The sequence below is a fragment of the Monomorium pharaonis genome, chromosome 4 (assembly GCF_013373865.1).
Source record: "Monomorium pharaonis isolate MP-MQ-018 chromosome 4, ASM1337386v2, whole genome shotgun sequence".
In the NCBI taxonomy this organism is placed as follows: Eukaryota; Metazoa; Arthropoda; class Insecta; order Hymenoptera; family Formicidae; genus Monomorium; species Monomorium pharaonis.
The window spans coordinates 27028788-27047471 of NC_050470.1; the positions used below are offsets into that span (position 1 = coordinate 27028788).

General features: G+C 37.9%; 1 protein-coding gene and 1 long non-coding RNA gene across 5 annotated transcripts in view; one reads left to right on the top strand and one right to left on the bottom strand.

Moving 5' to 3' along the window:
* Positions 1-267: 267 nt before the first annotated feature.
* LOC114254005 overlaps positions 268-18684 on the top strand; it is a 107558-nt gene continuing 89141 nt past the window's right edge. For both annotated transcript variants that reach the window (XR_003625437.2, XR_004962961.1), the window contains exons 1-2: positions 268-630; positions 955-1191. This is a non-coding gene — a long non-coding RNA (uncharacterized LOC114254005). The remainder of the gene's footprint in view (positions 631-954; positions 1192-18684) is intronic.
* LOC105838030 (probable nuclear hormone receptor HR38) overlaps positions 3860-18684 on the bottom strand; it is a 64552-nt gene continuing 49727 nt past the window's right edge. For all 3 annotated transcript variants that reach the window (XM_036285708.1, XM_036285707.1, XM_036285710.1), the window contains exons 2-8: positions 16684-16916; positions 13533-13765; positions 12860-13354; positions 12111-12438; positions 11444-11752; positions 10600-10834; positions 3860-9887 (exon numbers count right to left, since the gene is read on the bottom strand). In XM_036285708.1, the coding sequence (XP_036141601.1) occupies positions 9631-9887; positions 10600-10834; positions 11444-11752; positions 12111-12438; positions 12860-13354; positions 13533-13765; positions 16684-16916 (2090 nt within the window). In that variant the 3' untranslated portion in view covers positions 3860-9630. The remainder of the gene's footprint in view (positions 9888-10599; positions 10835-11443; positions 11753-12110; positions 12439-12859; positions 13355-13532; positions 13766-16683; positions 16917-18684) is intronic.

An 18684-nucleotide genomic window follows, 5' to 3' on the forward strand; every position in this document is an offset into this window, starting at 1 on the left:
TCTGGTGGACGATCTCTCGCGCCGTCTTCCTCACTCTCGCAGGCTCATCGACTCCTCTCGCTCGCACTCTCTCCCCTCTCCCCGTCACTCTGCTCCGCGTTTCCTTCACGCAAACAACATGCGCGGCGCAGGGATACCCGGCGTCCTTTGATATTCTCGCGCCCGTCCGCAAGCACGAACCGCGACTAACGGCAACGCGAGTGGAGCAACGGTGCTGTCGACGAGCAACGCGGAATCGACGACGTGACGATCGTCCCGGACGCGCGAGACCGTCGTCGCGTCTCGCCGCCGCGCGATCGTTCTCGTGACTGCGGACTACTTTCCTGCGGCGGACGAACGACCGCGGCAACGCGCACGCGTCGACCAGACGCGCACGCCACCTGGCACTGCCGCGAGCAACCGCATTGGTGGCGCGTAGTCGTGCGACGCGTCCATTGCGCAAGATTGACCGTTGAGTGTTTCGAGACGTTTCCGTAACCGTTTGAAATACGTTTTCCGCGCGTACACCGTTTTTCTGCCGCATTCCGCGATGTTCACGGACGTTCGCTAAGGCTTTTTTCTGCAGTTTTATCTAATCTTTCGCTGTCTTTCTACAGAAACGTTGCGGCAACCCTCACTGAACGAACCTAGGTAATTGAAGTGTTTGGGAACACTCGCTAGTATATTTCTACGTGCGTAATACGTTGGCTGTGATGTATAATTAACTCAAAATGTTCGAAAGAGGGAAATTGTCGAGTCATTTCCTCACGTTACATAGATATTTATTATAAAACTCTCTCTCTCTCTCTTTCTCTCCCTCTGTTCTAGCCCATGATTTGTTGGAGAGTGACTCAGCACTTTGTCTATCGCTGAAACTTTTTTTTGTCCACCATATTACATTTGTATTGATACGTCATAGAAAAATTACAAAAAATATGTCTTACGAAGCTTACAATTTTATTATTAACATTGCAGGGTTATGGCAACGTTAGAATTAGGAAACAGGCCCTCGAAAAGAATTTCATCGTAACATCCTAACAAAGTTCGAGTTATCACATGCGGTAGTGAGTGTTTTTTAACGATAAATTATATCGAAGAAAGTCGAGCTGAGTTTTTCCTGAGTGCTTCAACGACGAATGATTGCGATGAATCTGTATTGAGAGCGAAGATGATGTTTCGGCGATCCGTTGCTTGATTCAGTTCTCCAGAAAGGTTTGTGCAATATTACTTAACTTACTTAAAATTATCTAAATAAAAATAAAATTAATTACATGTAAACGTGAAAGGGAAAATAAAAATAATTTTATTGTAAATTTATTTAGAAGAAAAATATTTTATTTTATCTAGATAATTTTAAGATAATATCGCTGTTGAAAAAAAACATTTAGAATATGCAACGAAATATAACTCATATTATGACTGACAAATTCCTAGTAAAAATTTTTGAATAACTTATAAGTAGTTTTAGGGCAATTTTTACATTACACTACTATTTTCTGATCTATGCAGTCTTGAAGTGATGTTATCAAAAAATTCTTTTGTTAAAAAAAAATAACGGTTATGACGTTACTCGTAACTTGTTACTTTTCATCTCTGATCGATAACAAATCTTTATTTTAAAATATTAAACAGTAATATCAAATTTTAATAGAAAAGTTCTTTATCATAATTGTTATCATTTAATATTAAGATTTACCACTGATGTGCATTATACTTTTGTAGCTTTTATTTAGATTTAATTTATTATTATTAATAGATTTTTCATTCTCTTACTTGAATATATTTTTTGTTTGCACATAAAGAGAAAAAACGTAAATTAAAAAAATAAAACTTGATCGAGATAGCATTTCAAATGTATATTTTAGAGTTTTTTTTTCTAAGACTATTCTATTATCCGTGAGAATTATTATTACACATTATACAAGTTATTATTAAAAATATTCATAAAAATGTAATTTTATATAAAATTGAATTACTTATGTTAATATTTGAGAAAGTTTCAAATAATTTTTTCGATTAGCCGGTAATCAGAAATTATCTTTCGCAATTATTTACGTTTGTCCGCTACTTATGAAATCATTCATAAATAAATTATTACATACAGTGTCGACATCTGCACCTCGATGCTATTTGTTCTAGAGATTGATGGCATGTTAAAAGCCATAGTCAGGTATACGAAATTTCGAAAAAATAAGAATAAGTTGGAAAGCTATATCCTTGAAAAGCTCTTGGACACATCATAGAATTATTATAAACGAACAAGTAAAAAAAGTTGAAGGGCGAGGAAAGAAGTGAAAAAAATCTAATCGGTCCATCGTTTTAGTAGATTTAATGAAACGATATACAGAATACATTTGCTTTCGTAATACATCGCAACGCATTCTCGCGTGCCTTACCATCTATATCACATGTCAATTTTTTTTATTTATAAAATATAATCGTCATAATTTCTTTGTTCTCGCGTCTTGCCTTTGAACTGTCTCTTCATCGTATATATCGAAAGTATATATATATATATATATATATATATATATATATATATATATATATATTTATATTTATATATATATTTATATGTATTTATATATATGTATATATATTTATTTATATATAATATATATATTTATTTATATCTGTTTTTATATATATATCTATTTATATATATTTATATTTTTATCTTTTTATATATATTATTCGAAGCGAGAGGGAACTGTATTGTGGCTCGGCACAGAATTAACAACGAATCAGGCCGGAAAAAAAGGTTCCATAAATGTGCACGCGCGTCTGTATATGTGTATGTGTCAATATTTGAGTACGATATTACACAGTGACGTATTCACGTGATATTATGCTAAGCAACATCCCTACGATCGACGGTCATACAGATGAAAAGATCAACGATCAGCACCCCGAGTTCATTCTCCTCTTCGCAATTTCTTTATTGTCAGCCGTTGTAGTTACATCTCTACACTCTTTTCTTCTTTCTCTTTCTCCCTTTCTCTCTATATATATTGCATAATTACATATTCTAGCGTTGCAATTAATTTCAACTTGTCGAGTCGTACGGCCATCGATACGTCGACATTTCCGTCATTTCCTTTGAACTTCCCCCGTTTCTCTTCGTCCCACAATCAATATATTCGATCGTATGCATTACGTAAGATAATTCAGCATATAAAAAAAAAGAAAATAGAGAGAGGAAATATCGAGATAGATCAAAAGACGTGGTGCTTTTTAGCGTGAATCATCTTGCGACACTTACGTGGACATTTATTGGCTGCTATTCGCATTGTCTCTCCCTGCCTATGTAGACACATTTGTGTTAATTTATTTTCGGTGCAACGCTCATCTTTCACGACGCATAATATATATACGTTAAGCGCATATAGTACATTTGTAAATGCGACAATTTTTTTGGGCTGAGCGTGCGGACGTTTGTACGACAAAGTGAAGCAGTAAAAAGTTGACCTTGCAGTTAAAGAGAATTTAATTAATATCGCGTTCGAATAGATTGTTTTGTTCGCTGTAACTCTTGTTTAATAAAGCTTAATTGAACCGCTAAATTTTGTAAAAGAAGTATTGCAAATTGTAGTGAAAAAACATTGTAAATTATTGAACAAGTAATTACGAGTTTATTAATTATAACCATGTTTTAATCCATAGAAAATAATTTTTATCTTAAAAGAAACTGATAAATTTTTTTTCTTGACAATGATTGTAAAAACTAGGAGATTGAATTTGGTTTCAAAATGATAGGGAAAGTTTAACAATTTGTATGAGAAAAGTTGACAATTTGCACAGGAAAAATGTATTACCAAAGAGAGAGATTAATTTTGATTTCATTCGGGAAATGTAGGAGAAATCAGAAATTTACGCAATACATTATATATTTTATAACATTATTGATTACCTTTCCATCATTTTGAATTCTCAGAGAACCAATAACTTCCGTATAGCTCTCACAGCGGAAACACCCTGTACGCAAACGTCCGCCGCTTCGCGAATCAGCGATAGATAATCCCCTCGAATAAACTGAATTACGATATGTCAATCGAGAAAATAATTTATTAACAAAATTTCGAAGAGAAATTAAATAATCTCTTGATCGAACATTTATTGTATACATCGATGAAACGGGGAAAAAGGGATAGATTTACATCTAACGGAATTGACTGTTATTTTCGTTACAGTAATGACAGATAATCGATTTAAATAACAACGTATCGGGACGATCTCGTTCGTTTCGTCGTGAGGATCTTACTGTTCACGCCCGAACGATCCGATTTAATCCACTTGTTACTTTTCCTTCTCGCGTTTCCTATTTTCTCTTTATGACAATTTCTTCGTAAAAAATAATTCGCCGCAGCGCCAAGTCCAGGGACGATTTTCCGCGATTAGGAGCGGAAGACATCAGCCTCGCGCGAACTCTCGTTAAGAAAAGATATATATAGGAACAAAAATACATCGCCGCAAAACCCCATCTTCCGTATACCGGAGGCCGTAACTCATCGGGGTTTCCTACGCTCTAGTCGAGCCCTTTGCGAAATTTCCATCGCGATTTTTCTGCGACCGATAACTCCTCTCCCAAAATCCCCCTCTGGACTCAACGCTTTGTTTGCACGGGCGAGAAAGTCGATTTTCACGTTCGAGAATTTCTACATGCTTCGTCTAAAGATGAAGATTGATATGGATGAGAAGAAGATAAGGCGAGTATCAGGCAAAGAGCGCTCGTTCTCGAGGGATTACAATTGCGCCAAAACGTGTCCTACAAATGTGAAAAATGTTTTCCGTTTTTAATTATATTGCCGCAGATCGATGCCAATGTATTACCCGATTTTATATTATCATTAATACAAAATTATCTTTTTTTTTTCTTCTAATTATTTTTATCTCTTGGGACTTTCTCTCAATTCGCCCGACTAGTTCACTATTAAATACTTATCTTCGCAACGGACGGAAGAAAACATTTATATTTACCGATTATTTTGTAAATATTTCAACGCTCAACGATTAATATTGTTTCTACACGCCTAAAAATATTCGTTATGATCTCCCATAGCTAAAGAGGCTTCTCAAAAAGTGTCCACCTTTAGAAATTCTAAAAAGGCAAGATTTTGTATCTCTAAAATTCTTCAATCGATAGCTCATAAACACGCCTTATTTCTCTCTTTACAAAATATTCTGGTACATTGGCATCAATCTGATAAAGAATCCCCTTACATTATTGCTATTGATTTCGTGGCGCGAATCAGTTTTCTCCAACGAGAACAAGCCCTTCCCAAATTTGTGTCCTTCGAACGGAAGTAGAATCGACTCTCTCGTACATGCGTTATCTTAATTTCGATCACGAGGGTTGCACAAGCCTTTTATACCCTCGGATCCTGTTTACCTTGCATTCTTACCGGGCATTTTGTCTTTTGAACACTTGCGCGCGTATCCATCCGCAAACGTGGACGTGTATAATGAATCATATTAATCATCTGATACACGGAAAAATGGTTTTACAAACAATTTTTTGAGGGGGGGGAAGAACTTGATATGTTGTCCATTGCGTGTTTTTTCGCATCTTTTTTGTGATATCAGATTTTGCGCCCGCTGGAAACGGAATTGATTTGTTCCTTTGTAAAAAGTGTAATTAGAGCATTAAGATTGATTATTTAAAACGTCATCGCTAGTGATTAACAAACGCGTGACACATATATGTGATATAAGAATTATTGTGCTTATATCAACCAGTATAGCAACGGTGTCCGTAGCATTCGCCATGTGATAAATACACGTTTATTATATTGTATGATTTATATTAAGACATTCTAAATATTATTTTCCAATACATTTTTGCGAAGGTATTACTGTAAACAGTCGAATATTTAACATTTTTATTTAAAAATTACATCTTCAATTTCAGGTCACAAATGTATTAAAATGATCATGGCAAACTTTGGATTTTTACAGGAAACCGTTCCTTTATAATATTTATTAATAAGTAGCATAATATCACAATTACTAATTAATCCTTTACGGCCAAAATTATTTTATGGATTTGCACATGGTAATTAAATGTTATTGATCACAGCTAATATTATTACGCTGTAATCGCTAATTGCATTTCTAAAGAGCATATTTTTTTAACAAATCATGTTTGTTCGATTTCCGGATTAATTTTTAACTGATTGAAGTTATCTTGACACAAAATGGTGCCTAATTTTTTCAGGCCGCAAAGCATTAAATTTCAATTAGTAACAAGAATCGAGATGAATTTTCCGAAATATCGCAAAAGCTTTCGGAACAGTTGAATAACGGTAAAGTGAGTCCGTTTCCAGCGATGGAAATCGAACGCGAGAAAATATTTGATTCTTATTATTCTTCTTCCGTGCACTGTATACGCATATGAGATCGCAAATCGAGAACATCGCGCGAACAATATCGCTAAACAAAATATAGAAGACATTAATACGAGGAACCACAATCGTATTATAATAGATAGCTAAAAGGCAAATTCGAGATTTATTGATTCCGCCACGTCTGCGAAACGTCGAACATTTGCGGATACACACGGTTTTAGATTAACATATACACATGTAACTATCATACCTATTGTGCATGTACAGGTAATTAATGTGGTCATCGTTTATGTACGTGTGTATATGTGTCTGTGTGGACCGCGGTGTAAGGACAATGCCTGATCTGTCGTGTTACGAAGCTCGGATCGCGTTGCGATGACGACGGTGGTTACCGTAAGATTACACAGGCAAAAGTAACTGCGCCTGAACAAAAATAGATCTCAGGATTATCTCTAACATAGTCTAAGAAGATAATTAAAGCAACCATAGGCGATTAAGGCTAAAGCTTAATATTACTTCCACGGACATTATCTCTCTCAGTGTATAAATAAAACTATAATTATAAAAGAAATAAAAGAAACCTTAAAAGCTACAAAAAATATACAAAAAATATAATAATTTTTTAATAATAATAAAATAATAAAGTAATAAAAATTTTAATAATATATAACAACGTTTTTAATCAAGATAAAAGGCAAAATCGCGAATAAAGAAATACTTCAAACAATTTTTATATATTTAAATATATTTAAATATATTCAACATTGGGTGAAAAATAATCGTGAAATCCCTTTTCGCATCAATACGAAGTTATTCCCAATATGCAATCTTACTTTATCTTACGGTACTTGAACGTGGATAAAATATCAAGATATACATCGAAAACAGAGATGCATGTCGACTGCGGTAATCCTGGCGGCGAGGACGCCTATTTGAGAGTCTCGATCAGCATCCTCTGCCGTCTATCGCGTCGATCGTAGGATACTAGTGCAATGGGGGATGCATTTTAACGACGACGACGACAACGACGGCGAAGCTTACTGTGGCGAGACAATGGTAACACAAGGTGGTAGTAAAGGTAGCGCTGGTAACAGTGGTAGTAGTGGTAGTAGTAACGCCATAGAGTAGTAACGCTATCAATGAGTAGTAGTAAGTATAACGGTATAGTAAAGTAGTAGTTGTAGTAGTTAAGTAGTAGTAGCGGCGCGTTATACGTATATAAATAGGACACTCTACGTTAGTTTGATTAAAAAAGTAAATGTCATAACGTAATAGGTAACTTTAAACCGGGCCCGCATCGTCGTCTCGCGTTCAATTCATCTCTTGTCTGTCGCATTCACAAACGAGGCGGGCCCGCGGTTTCTTCGCCTTAGCTCCCTAAAATCACATAAACGCAAGAGTAGTGGTAAAGAGTCGATCGTTATCGACCATGCGCCTCGGACGGCGCTCGAACGGTGATTGACAATGCCAAGCTTGTTTGCGAGTGCGTCACGCGAGAGAAAGAGAGAGGAAAAAAAAGGAGCACAGGACACATGAAATCTCATGATATATCAAAAATCTCTAAACTGCGTTTCGAGGCTTCTGAAATCTGTTTTGCGCGCTACTCTGTTTTTGACGTCAAAATATGCGATTAAAATAAAAAAGGGTGTTAACTCGTTTTATTCGACAATTAATTTGTTCGATTACTTTTAATGAGGTTAATTATTATTGGAGCTGTCTGGTAAAATACTTGCAAAAATGTCTGGTGAAAATTTAGGGCTTGAGATAACTCTGGCACTTGAAAAACTTGTTGAATTTTTAATAATATCATTAAAAGCTGGACGTGTATTAATAAAACGTGTAAAAGTGTGTATAAAAATACTATACGATTGAAATATAATATCTAATCAAACAGGTCTCAAGTTTTCCACAATTTACCGTAAACTCATAAAAGTAATAGCGACGTTACTAAACTCGTTTTCCATTAACGCACCCGAGGGACACGTTGCAGCTTTTGCACGTAATGCACGTAAATTCGCAAATTTCCAGTTATATCTTAGTTTCTAGTCGGCGAGTTTCCCATTTGATATTCTTCATCAATCGTATTTGCCTCGAGAACGCAAAGCGCCTTGTCATCAGGACTGACATGTCCACGCGATATAAAACAACGAAGAACAAATAAAAGGATATATTTAGTTGGGCATCGCTTCTTGTTATGGAAAATTGAACAAAAGCAATCAATGCGATCTGCACTCGGCATCGTCCTGCCGTCAAGAGCGCGACCGACAGTCACATCCTACGTCTACTGTCAAAACGGACGGGCGTCGTCCGCCCTCCCCGCCGTTGCTCTGATATGTTGCGAATCGCCGATGCGTTCCCCCGCGACGGGCAAGGTATTTTGCCGAGGGTATTAACACACGTGTTCAAGAAGTGGCGGGTCGCGCGCGTGGGCCGTGGGGCGGCGACGAGGCGAGCCGAGCGTGAGCACGGAGAGCCTCGTACAAACTAGGTAGAAAAGTGAGAAAAATTCGCGCGGAGAATCTTCCTGCGAGAGAAAGAGAGAGAGAGATATATATATATACATATATATAGAAGGACCTCTCTCCTGTCCACACCCATGAAGTCCGCACGAAATCTACTACAGCTAGAAGGGAGAATAGCAGCGAAATCGCCGCGGCCCGCCCCGCGCCCGCTCTCTCTTTGTTCGCTCGTGCCTGTCATCAGCTCGCGCCGATCCGTTGTTCTCCAACGTAGCAGCACCAGCAGCAGCAGCAGCGCAACAACAATCGTGATGCACTTACTACTAGTAGTATAATGACGACGTGTGACACCCGCCACCCGACACGTCGCGCATGCAGAGACCTACGTCAAGTCATTCTGTACACTTACGTTCGCATGTCCGCTCACATCTACATACACACACTCACACACATACACACACACACACACACACACACACACATATTCGCATTCATTCGCTCATACATACGTACAACAGAACTTTCCCTTAAGTTTAACGTTCGCGTTCGCGCGGACAGCTTCCGTCCGCGCTCGCTCGTACGACCAGTGATGGCTATCCTCGCTCTTCCCGCTCGACGAGCGATCCCTTTCGGGATATCCTTCGTACAGCGCGAGAGGACGTCAACGGGATGTCGTCGAGAACCCGAACGTACCCGCGGGAACGACCGCGCGAGGTTACACGCAAGAAGAGAGTAAAGCTACGTGTAATACGAACTAAGAAGGATGCAATTAGAACGAAGATAACGCAACCGCATGGGTCTGAGAAAGTAATTGTTCTATGTGCTGGCGAGACCGCTCGGCTCGGCTTTTAGAAGGGCAAGCTACCGACAAACATCGTCTCGATCAGGGGTGGCGCCGGCACCAGGTCCTCCAGCTTGAGGTAGAAGATCCGCTGGAGGCCCTGGACCGAAAGACTCCTCAGCTCCGGTATCTTCCCCAGTAGATACGACAGGTACTGCGACTTCCTCTGCGCCTCGGCGTTGTAGGTCACGTGATCGCGCAGGGACGAAACAATTTTCATCTGCAGCTGTTCCATGCGCTGCGGTTCCTTCAATCCGTACCTCTCTGAAAGCACGCGAATTAGCTCGAATGAGGTCGCTGTTTTCTCTAATAAAGATGATCGGAATCCATGAATTACCACACCAAGTTCTATTAATACAATCATAACATTCCTTAAATAATATTTAACACTTTAATATTGAATTATCGTTATATTTTAAATTTTACATTATTTTCGGAAATTCGATTTTCGGAAATGGCGAGAATGCATTATAGATAAATTCACGCTTTTTAAGAACGACATTGATGACGTATTACTATTCCAAATTTAATTACCTCTAATATTAGACATTAAGAAACATTGATAAATCAAATTAAACTCCAATAATATCAGTCACTCGACCTTCGACACGTAGCTATCTAAACACGGAAACTCTGATTGAACGTGCTTGTAAACCGCACACCTGCATGTCTGGTTACCACGGATCGCGTGCGGAGCGACGAGGAACATCGTCGTTCCTTTCGTCGGAGCATCAATAGTTAACTGATCCGACGGATTAATTATTTAGCCCGACCGGTATAACCAGACAATACAGGTAGAGCGAATTAGATATTGAACGATTGCAGGTGCTGCTAAAGAAATGATCAGCAAAACCGCGATGACATGATAACTACGACGCACGATCATAGAGCAATTAATATTTATAAAGATAGAGATCGCAACTGTGGCAATTCATTCGACCATGAAATGAAGGGAATTATATAATCGAGTACTGACCAGTAACCAGGGTGAGAGCGCACAGGCAGGCGAAGGCGCTGATATCGACCTCCAGGAAGTGGAGGGCTTTGCAGAAGTCAAGAATGCTGTGCAGCCAATCGCCGAAGCTGCGCTGACATTGCTCCAGCGCGAGGACAACGCCGTTGCAGAAGACCAGCTTCGTGTCGTCTGGGTGTGTGCGGTACGCCAGCCTTAGCACGAATAGTTCTAGACTGGCCGATTGGAAAAGCAATTCCTGAAATCAAATTACGTCGTGAAATGATTAATAATTACCACGAAGCTAATTATCGAATTACTAATTAAATCGGACTACTCAAAAATTTTCTAACAGATTTTATAATTTGCGTGATATCGGACACGCTTTACTTTTACAGAAGAATGATATAATCGTAAAAATATAACTTCCTTTAGATGCGATGATAAATTTAAGAGCAAAATCTCTTCTGCTAATGACTGCTCAACAAATTAACGTCTACTATCCTAGCAGTCTAGCCAAGTAAAAACCGACCGCGTCAAAAGCTCGTCAAGACTGACCTTTTAGAAAATGTATAAGCTATCGATCTCTATAAGTTAGTTTCAAATGGATATCGCCAATCGATACTTGACCAGTGATATAATAAAAGCATGTAGGTATCTCTATGAGATGAAAGAAACCAGAAAAAAAAATACAAGAAAATACCATAAAGAAACAACGCGATGAACTCTGAAAAGTTCAAATTTTGGGACTTTGGCATCAAAAATTCTATAATCAGAATTTTTTCTCCGAAACATTGTCCTATATTTTTTAATTATCACAGCTTAGATTTTGTCTTATTTATCTTCGTGTTGTGACTAATGATCTCACCTGATCTTCCCGCACCAGATCCGTGAATCCGGGGATTTTGTCGGCAAAGTTTCGAATAACATCGATCGAGGTTGTCAGTAGATTGTAGAACTGTTGAATCTTCTCGGCCTCGGTCATCGGAGGATCGCCGGGTCTGGGTTGTCGATACTGTGAGTAATCGAGGCTTGCCTTGTCCGGCGTTGTGTCGAGGTGGGCGCGAACCAGAGCGGTGATCAAAGAGACCGGCGGACTCGGTGGGGATTCTTGCGGTGACTTGGGCTTTGAAGGCAGCCTGCCTCGACGGCCCTTCAGAGAATCTGTTCTAACGACCTGTGTGTGTCCGACAATTAAATAATATTATAAGTAACAATCATTTTACCTCAGATTCGTAATTATATTTCGCTTTACGATATTTTTGCCATTTTTTTTTGAGTAGCCTTTCTAATAGCAGAGAATTTAATAGTTGCACAACTTTAAATATTCAACTTAATTCGATGTAAAATAATTTTTGTTACTTAATTTTAAATTTTGGAGGCAATTTTTGCAAATTTTATTAGTCGATCATCAAAAGTTTTATCACACTGAGATATAGATACTTATAACTTTTTAATATTCGATATAAACCAAATTAATTCGAGAAAAAAAAGTTTCGGAGCATCTTGTGCAATGTAGCGACAATATTATTTACCTCCTTGACCATGCCAACCATCAGGCACTTCTGGAATCTGCAGAACTGGCAACGGTTTCGCCGGCGCTTATCTACCGGGCAAGCCTTCTCGGCCAAGCAGACATACTTGGAGCCCTTCTGCACGGTCCTCTTGAAGAAGCCCTTGCAACCCTCGCATGTGCGTACACCGTAATGCTGACAGGCCGCGGTGTCGCCGCACACGGCGCAGAGCTGGCTCGGGCTCGGAGGTGCGCGTTCACCACTGGTGCCGCTTCCGGGCGACGGCGAACTGACGGTGGAACTCACGGTACCGCCGCCGCGCGGCTTCGGGGAATCCGTGCTCCCACTACTGTTAACACGACACAGGACGCGCATTGATCTATAAGCCGTTGATAGTCAGAACAGGAAGTATCCCAAAACTCTGTCGCGTCTTGAAACGTGCGTTTTGCTAATCATAAACGCGAAAACTTGCGTCTTTCGTTTCCCAAGATTTACAACAGGACTGAGATGATCTGTCACACGCACGCATTTAGTCGAGTCGCACGATTTGTTTTATTATTTCAAAGCGAATTAAAAATTTTAAACTAGACAGAATTCATATAAAAAATTATGTTTTACATTTTGTTTTAGCAATTAAAATTGCGAACGAACGAAATCATGAATTTGAAACAAAGATCATACATATTGCAAAAATTTCTTGTTTTACTCAATTTATGCGAGAAACAATAAGACTTCAAAAAAATTCATGTTCATTACATAAAAGATCTTACCTTGCTGATTCTGATCTCTGGGTGGGCAATGACGCCCTTCGTGGCCGAGTGGTGCCAATGACGACGCTGGTGTCAACATTCGGACAGAGATCGCTAGGAACTACGGGAGTGGCTACGCTGGCGATGGGTGTCGGTGCCCCATAAACCATGGGCATAGTGACAGCCACCCCGTACGATGGATCCTGCCGATGATTGGAGGGCGGTACAACTGCCGTTGTCGGGGTAGGTGCCGATTCCGTGGGGAAGTAACTTTGATGATGATGCGGAGCCTGCTGCGGCTGATGATGCGGGTGGTGGTGCTGGGGGTGCTGCTGTTGTGGCTGCTGCTCGTGATACGGCACCGCCGGGGAGAACTCGGTCGGATAATGAGTAGGAGTGCAGGAATATACCGAGCTGTCATAGCAGTCATCGTCCATCTTTATACCGAGACCCTGGAGCTCCTGCCTGTATCGCTGCACCGTGTAGGTCTCCTGGAAGCTCGGTAACGGCGTAGGACTGCAAACAAAGATGCATAATTTTTTATATGAGTTCTGTCTAGAAACTTCGACTCAATTATAATATTAGCTCAGTTATCATTGGTAATAGTATATCCTTTGTATCGTATTAATTGAGAAGTTCAAAAGGTATATTCATCAATGTTAGAATATCGAAAATTTAGAAATAGTTTGCATACCTAAGAGAATCAGTTTGAAGGTCTTCGGGAAGGGATGGCGGTGGAGGTGGCGGTTGCGATGGTTGATGGTGTACACTTTGGTGAGACTGAGCAGAGTCGTCGACCGGAGGTACGCCCTGCGGATTCCCGAGTTGTAGTTCCGGAAAGGGGTCCAATTCCTCGGGCAAGCTTCCGGCATCCGTAGCGTCGGGGTAAGGGCTATTCAGGAACTCCCCGAAACTACCAAAGGGACTCTGCAATGAAAAATTATAGCCACATTTATAAACAATCTAAAAAATATAATACGTTAATATAATATACATACTATATATATATATACATATATATATAAGAAATAATAAATATAAATACTAGGTAACAATTTTATTAAGATGCTGAGAAAGTAGAAGACAATTGTTTGTAATAACAGTAATTTATAATATTAATATTAATACAACAAAAATAAATATACTTAAACAATAATTTTATCACGTAAGAAATAAGTTTACATAATTCAGTAAAATAATATTAATGATTTCTTAATAAAAATTTATATCATAGATAAATATACCATAAATAATATAACATAATAACAAGGTTTAACGTAAATAAGCAGAAAACCAAAGGGAAAAATGAATAGTAAAAAAATAGAAACGAAAATAAAAAAATACCTGCGCCGTATGAATGACGTGAGCCAATTTGAACACCATATTGACATAAACTTTTTGTATCTTTTGTTTTATAATTACATACCGGATAAACGAGAATCAATTATTAACTTTGAACGCCGTTTTAAATGATGTTTTTCTTTGGCGGAGCCGTCACGGTCTTCGGAGAGCCGTGCGAGCAGCAAATCGAAGCACCCAACTACAAGGCGGAAACATTGTTCGACCACAATTGCGAGCCGCAGTGTCGAGACATCGATGTACAATCGAGGTGCGCAGTGAGGATGTTCGAGAGAGGATTGGACAAGCCAAGCTCGTATCGCGTGTTGTCTATAAGCTAGCGCTCGATAGAGACTTAGAGCCTCTCTTTCTCTCTCCCCCCCCCCTCCCCCGTTTCTCTCTCTTTCCTCAATCTGCTTCAATCATTGATAGTCGATAGTCGATGAGCGGTAAAACACTATACCAGCTTGCGATTAAATATTCGCGCAGCAATAAGATAATAATAAACGACGAACGTATTGATGATCCGTACTGACACTTTGTAGATCGACTCGAGGAGAAATTATCTACACTGATTGTGAGATATTCTAATGAATTACTCAATCGGCTGTAAAATATTCGAACTTTAAACAACTTTCAAAATTAATGACGGAGATTTATCACACCGCGAAGCAATGTTCGAAGCAGTTTGCATAATGATAATGCTTTTCTGTCAGCTTGCGAAATAGGTTTGTCAAATTTCGCAAAACTAATGCGTGCTTAATCACGGTTACAACAAAAATATGAACATGATCAAACAGTTCCACAAAAAAATATTCAAAATTTGCAATTTAATTATGAAAAAAGAATGAAAATATACAAATATCGTTTTTATGGTATTTGCATGAGTGCAAATGACACGTTATTTTATCAACATTAAAATAATAACAATTATCTTTTTCAATAAAATGCAATTAAAATAGAAATCTATATATTGTCATTAACAAATTCGCAACCTAAATTAAAAAAAAATATCCATTCTAAAATCTGACTGAGAACAAAAAGCGAAAACACGTACATTCTGCGGCAGAGAGTAAAGAATAGCATTGTGAAGAAAAAGAGAACGGGGATGATAGAAGAGGGTGGATATTCAATTTGCAAGTGCCGGTTCCGCTTCGAGCTGACATTTCGCTCATCGCTCCCCGAGGACCGGCGATCGAAGCCTCGTCTTTCCAGACCGTGAATAAATGGCCTGCTAAACGGCGTCCTAAAAGCACCCCTCCCCTTCTCTAGCCTCTCTATTTTCTTTCGCTAAACTGTCGGAGCAACCTCTTCGATATTGCCCCGCTAATTCCGTGGCACATTGTCATTTTAGCGGTTAATTGGCCGCAACGTCGTTTCATCCTCCACGGAAATGGAGTCGAAACCGAGAGAATATATTGGAGAAAGGAGAAAAGAAGGAGAAACAGGTAGAACGGCAATGCCAGGTATACGGAATGCAGTTTACGCGTGATGCATGATGCTCGCAAGAATGTGAAAGAATCTTGTTACTGGACCAAGCGGAAATCGCCGTGGAATCCAAGAGCGTGAGAAGTCGATAAGAATTAAATTAAAAAATAAAAAAAGAGGTCGGATATCGTGACGCGATAATGTTAAACTGGTTACGCAAAGGCGAGCTTCAATGGGAAGAAATAAACAGCAATATTTCAATGATAATTTCCGTAAGGATTAATAAGCAATTTGCTACTTTGAATGTTCACCGTGATAAAAGAGGATGATCGTAAGATAAGGAGAATTATTTAAGAACAAGAAAGTCGTTTATCGTTATATGCAGAATGTTGCGCAGAACGAAGAAAGAATAGAAGAAAATCTGAATAATCTGAAAAGCTAGACAGATAAATCTTAGAGCTTGATTTTTTAAGCAAATTCTAGGATTGTTCCTTAAAAAAAAAAACATGTATTTCCTTAAATCTAAATAATTTTTTATTATCTAATGTCGAAAGTTATATAATTCTATAAATCCAATCGAAGAAAGTATATGTCACGGCAATAAAAATTAATATTTAAATTGACTGGAGATTGCTTGATCTCGTATGGCATGCCATTCCTTAATTTATTTCCTTTAAGGAATATTACATATCCGTAACATCCATTACACTTCTCATAAGACCTTTTTCTTAGAATTATTTATGAAAGACGAATTGAAATGAGATGAGATATGAACGTTTACACGGATGAATATTACGTAAAACTACAACTTATATTACATCACGTAGCATGCAAGCGAAGATTTAACCGATCTGTTCAGTCTACTCGGCCACGACTGACAGTGCAGACGACATTTCAACAGTATGTTGATTTAATTTATGATCAAGTTTCATTTTACCCATCAATTTTATTTATCACTAAAGTAATCATCTTACACCTTCAATTTTCTTATCTTCTTCAACGTCTTCGAAATTTAATAAATCTCCAATTTTAATTCGAGTTTAATTAAAGTGTGTTATGAAACAAAGAAAAAAGCTCACCTGTGTCTGCAAAAGTAGCATGCTTGATGCCACTGTGAGAGCGGTCGTAGTCGTGGTGATAGACGATTGATTAGTGCAGGCGAGAACCGGAACGGTAGCGGTCGCTTGACGTTGCTGCTGTCGTTGGCGATGTAGTTGTTGCTGTTGCTGCTCTACCTCGCTACGAGTAACAGCCACCGCACGTTGGCTACCGTTGCTGTTGTCGCTATCGCCGTTCGGCGAATGCAGTTGCCCTGCAATATCAAAAGGAGCACTTTCAGTTATTATATTTGTATATATTAGGCAATCAATATTATTTAAATTGAAAAAAATGAAATAAAAAAGAATAACTTGAAAAAAATTTTTTTAATACGAATAAGGATAATATGGATAAATGTGGGAGACATGTTTGAGATGAAATTGAAAAGGAATTGAAAACAAAATGTATTATTGTTCCATTCAACATTAGCGTAGCATAAAATTTTATGAAAAGTCCAACTTTATTAATTATTACTGTTAATGTTCAGTATTTGTTCAACATTTCATCTGAATAAGATGCAAAATGTGCAATGTCTTGTTTTTCCAATAAGTGACTTCTAGCATTGGTTGATAAATAAGGCGCATGCTGTGTATCGTTAAATGTTAGCAAATAGGAAGTACATACTAGCATTGCTCATTATGCGCGAAAAGGCAGAAATGGATCGTAACCTCATTTCTGCGGAAAAACTTTCTGAAATGTCAATTTCAGACGATACGTCGGCAGGACGCAGCGAATACTTTTTTTATCGCAAAAACGCAGTAATATTGATGTTCAAGCATTCTGTACGGCATGTTGCACTTCCGGTGCATGGCACAAGAGCAGCGCATTAAATACAACTCGGTCGAAACTCTCTGACGTTTAGATCTCCGTATACTTTAAAATCTATTCGGAATTATTTTAAAATTTATTTGGAATTATATTATTACAACGAAAAAAGTTGTCTTTTGCGAGATGAAATACAATTTGTAAAGTATGCTTCTCTCAATTTTGTGTTTTATACTCTTTTCTTAAATACTTAATACTTACATATCAACTCATATCATATATATCATATGACAAAACACTGATTATATACTTTAATTTATAGTTTTTTCAAGCCTTTTAATGTATAGTTTTTTTTAAATAGTCTCACGTTTTGAGGTAAAATTTTTGACAGAAATTAAATATTTGAACATACGTACAATATCTATGGTATTGAGAATATCCATCATCCATGGCGATCATGTCTAGATATTACTTCATGCGAAGTAGAAAATTATATTATTACAACAATGAATTTTTATTATTTCTGTTATTCTTCTAAATTTTAATTTAATAATAAAAAAGACCAATTAAAGCGAGCCTAACGGCAACACGTCAACGGAAGAAATTTCCGAAATCACTATATTCACTATATTCGAGCACGCTCAAGGAATGGTGGATCTTATTAATCTGCGAATTCTCGTCGTCGACTGAGCACTTGAACGTCGCCGGGACGTCCTATATAGGGTGGTCTCGAACACCCCAGGGAAACATGAAATCATTGGCATTTAAAATACTACAACCCTGTTCTATACAAACAACCGCGCGCCCCACCTTCCCGATTATTATTATGTGATATTATCCCCTGATGGCCAAACAGTAGACTGTCTCATACCAGCAATGCTTTTACTACAGAACATCAATATTAAGTAGACCTTTCTGCTTTTTCTCTATAATTAATAGAAATTAAAGGATGGCTAAAGTTAAGAAATTAACAAATCTATGAATCTCTCCTAGAAATTTTCTCTCCACAATTATATTTAAATTTATATTTCTAAATATCAAAAATCATATGAGAGTTTTGATTCTTTTTGTTTTAAAATTATATAATTTCTTCAGTTTCAATTATGATAATGTATTTAACAAGATAATAAAAAAAATACATGCACATTTATCAGAATAATAAATAATTATCCGATATTAATATTTGATCGATTTAAGAAAATTTACAATGTTAATTA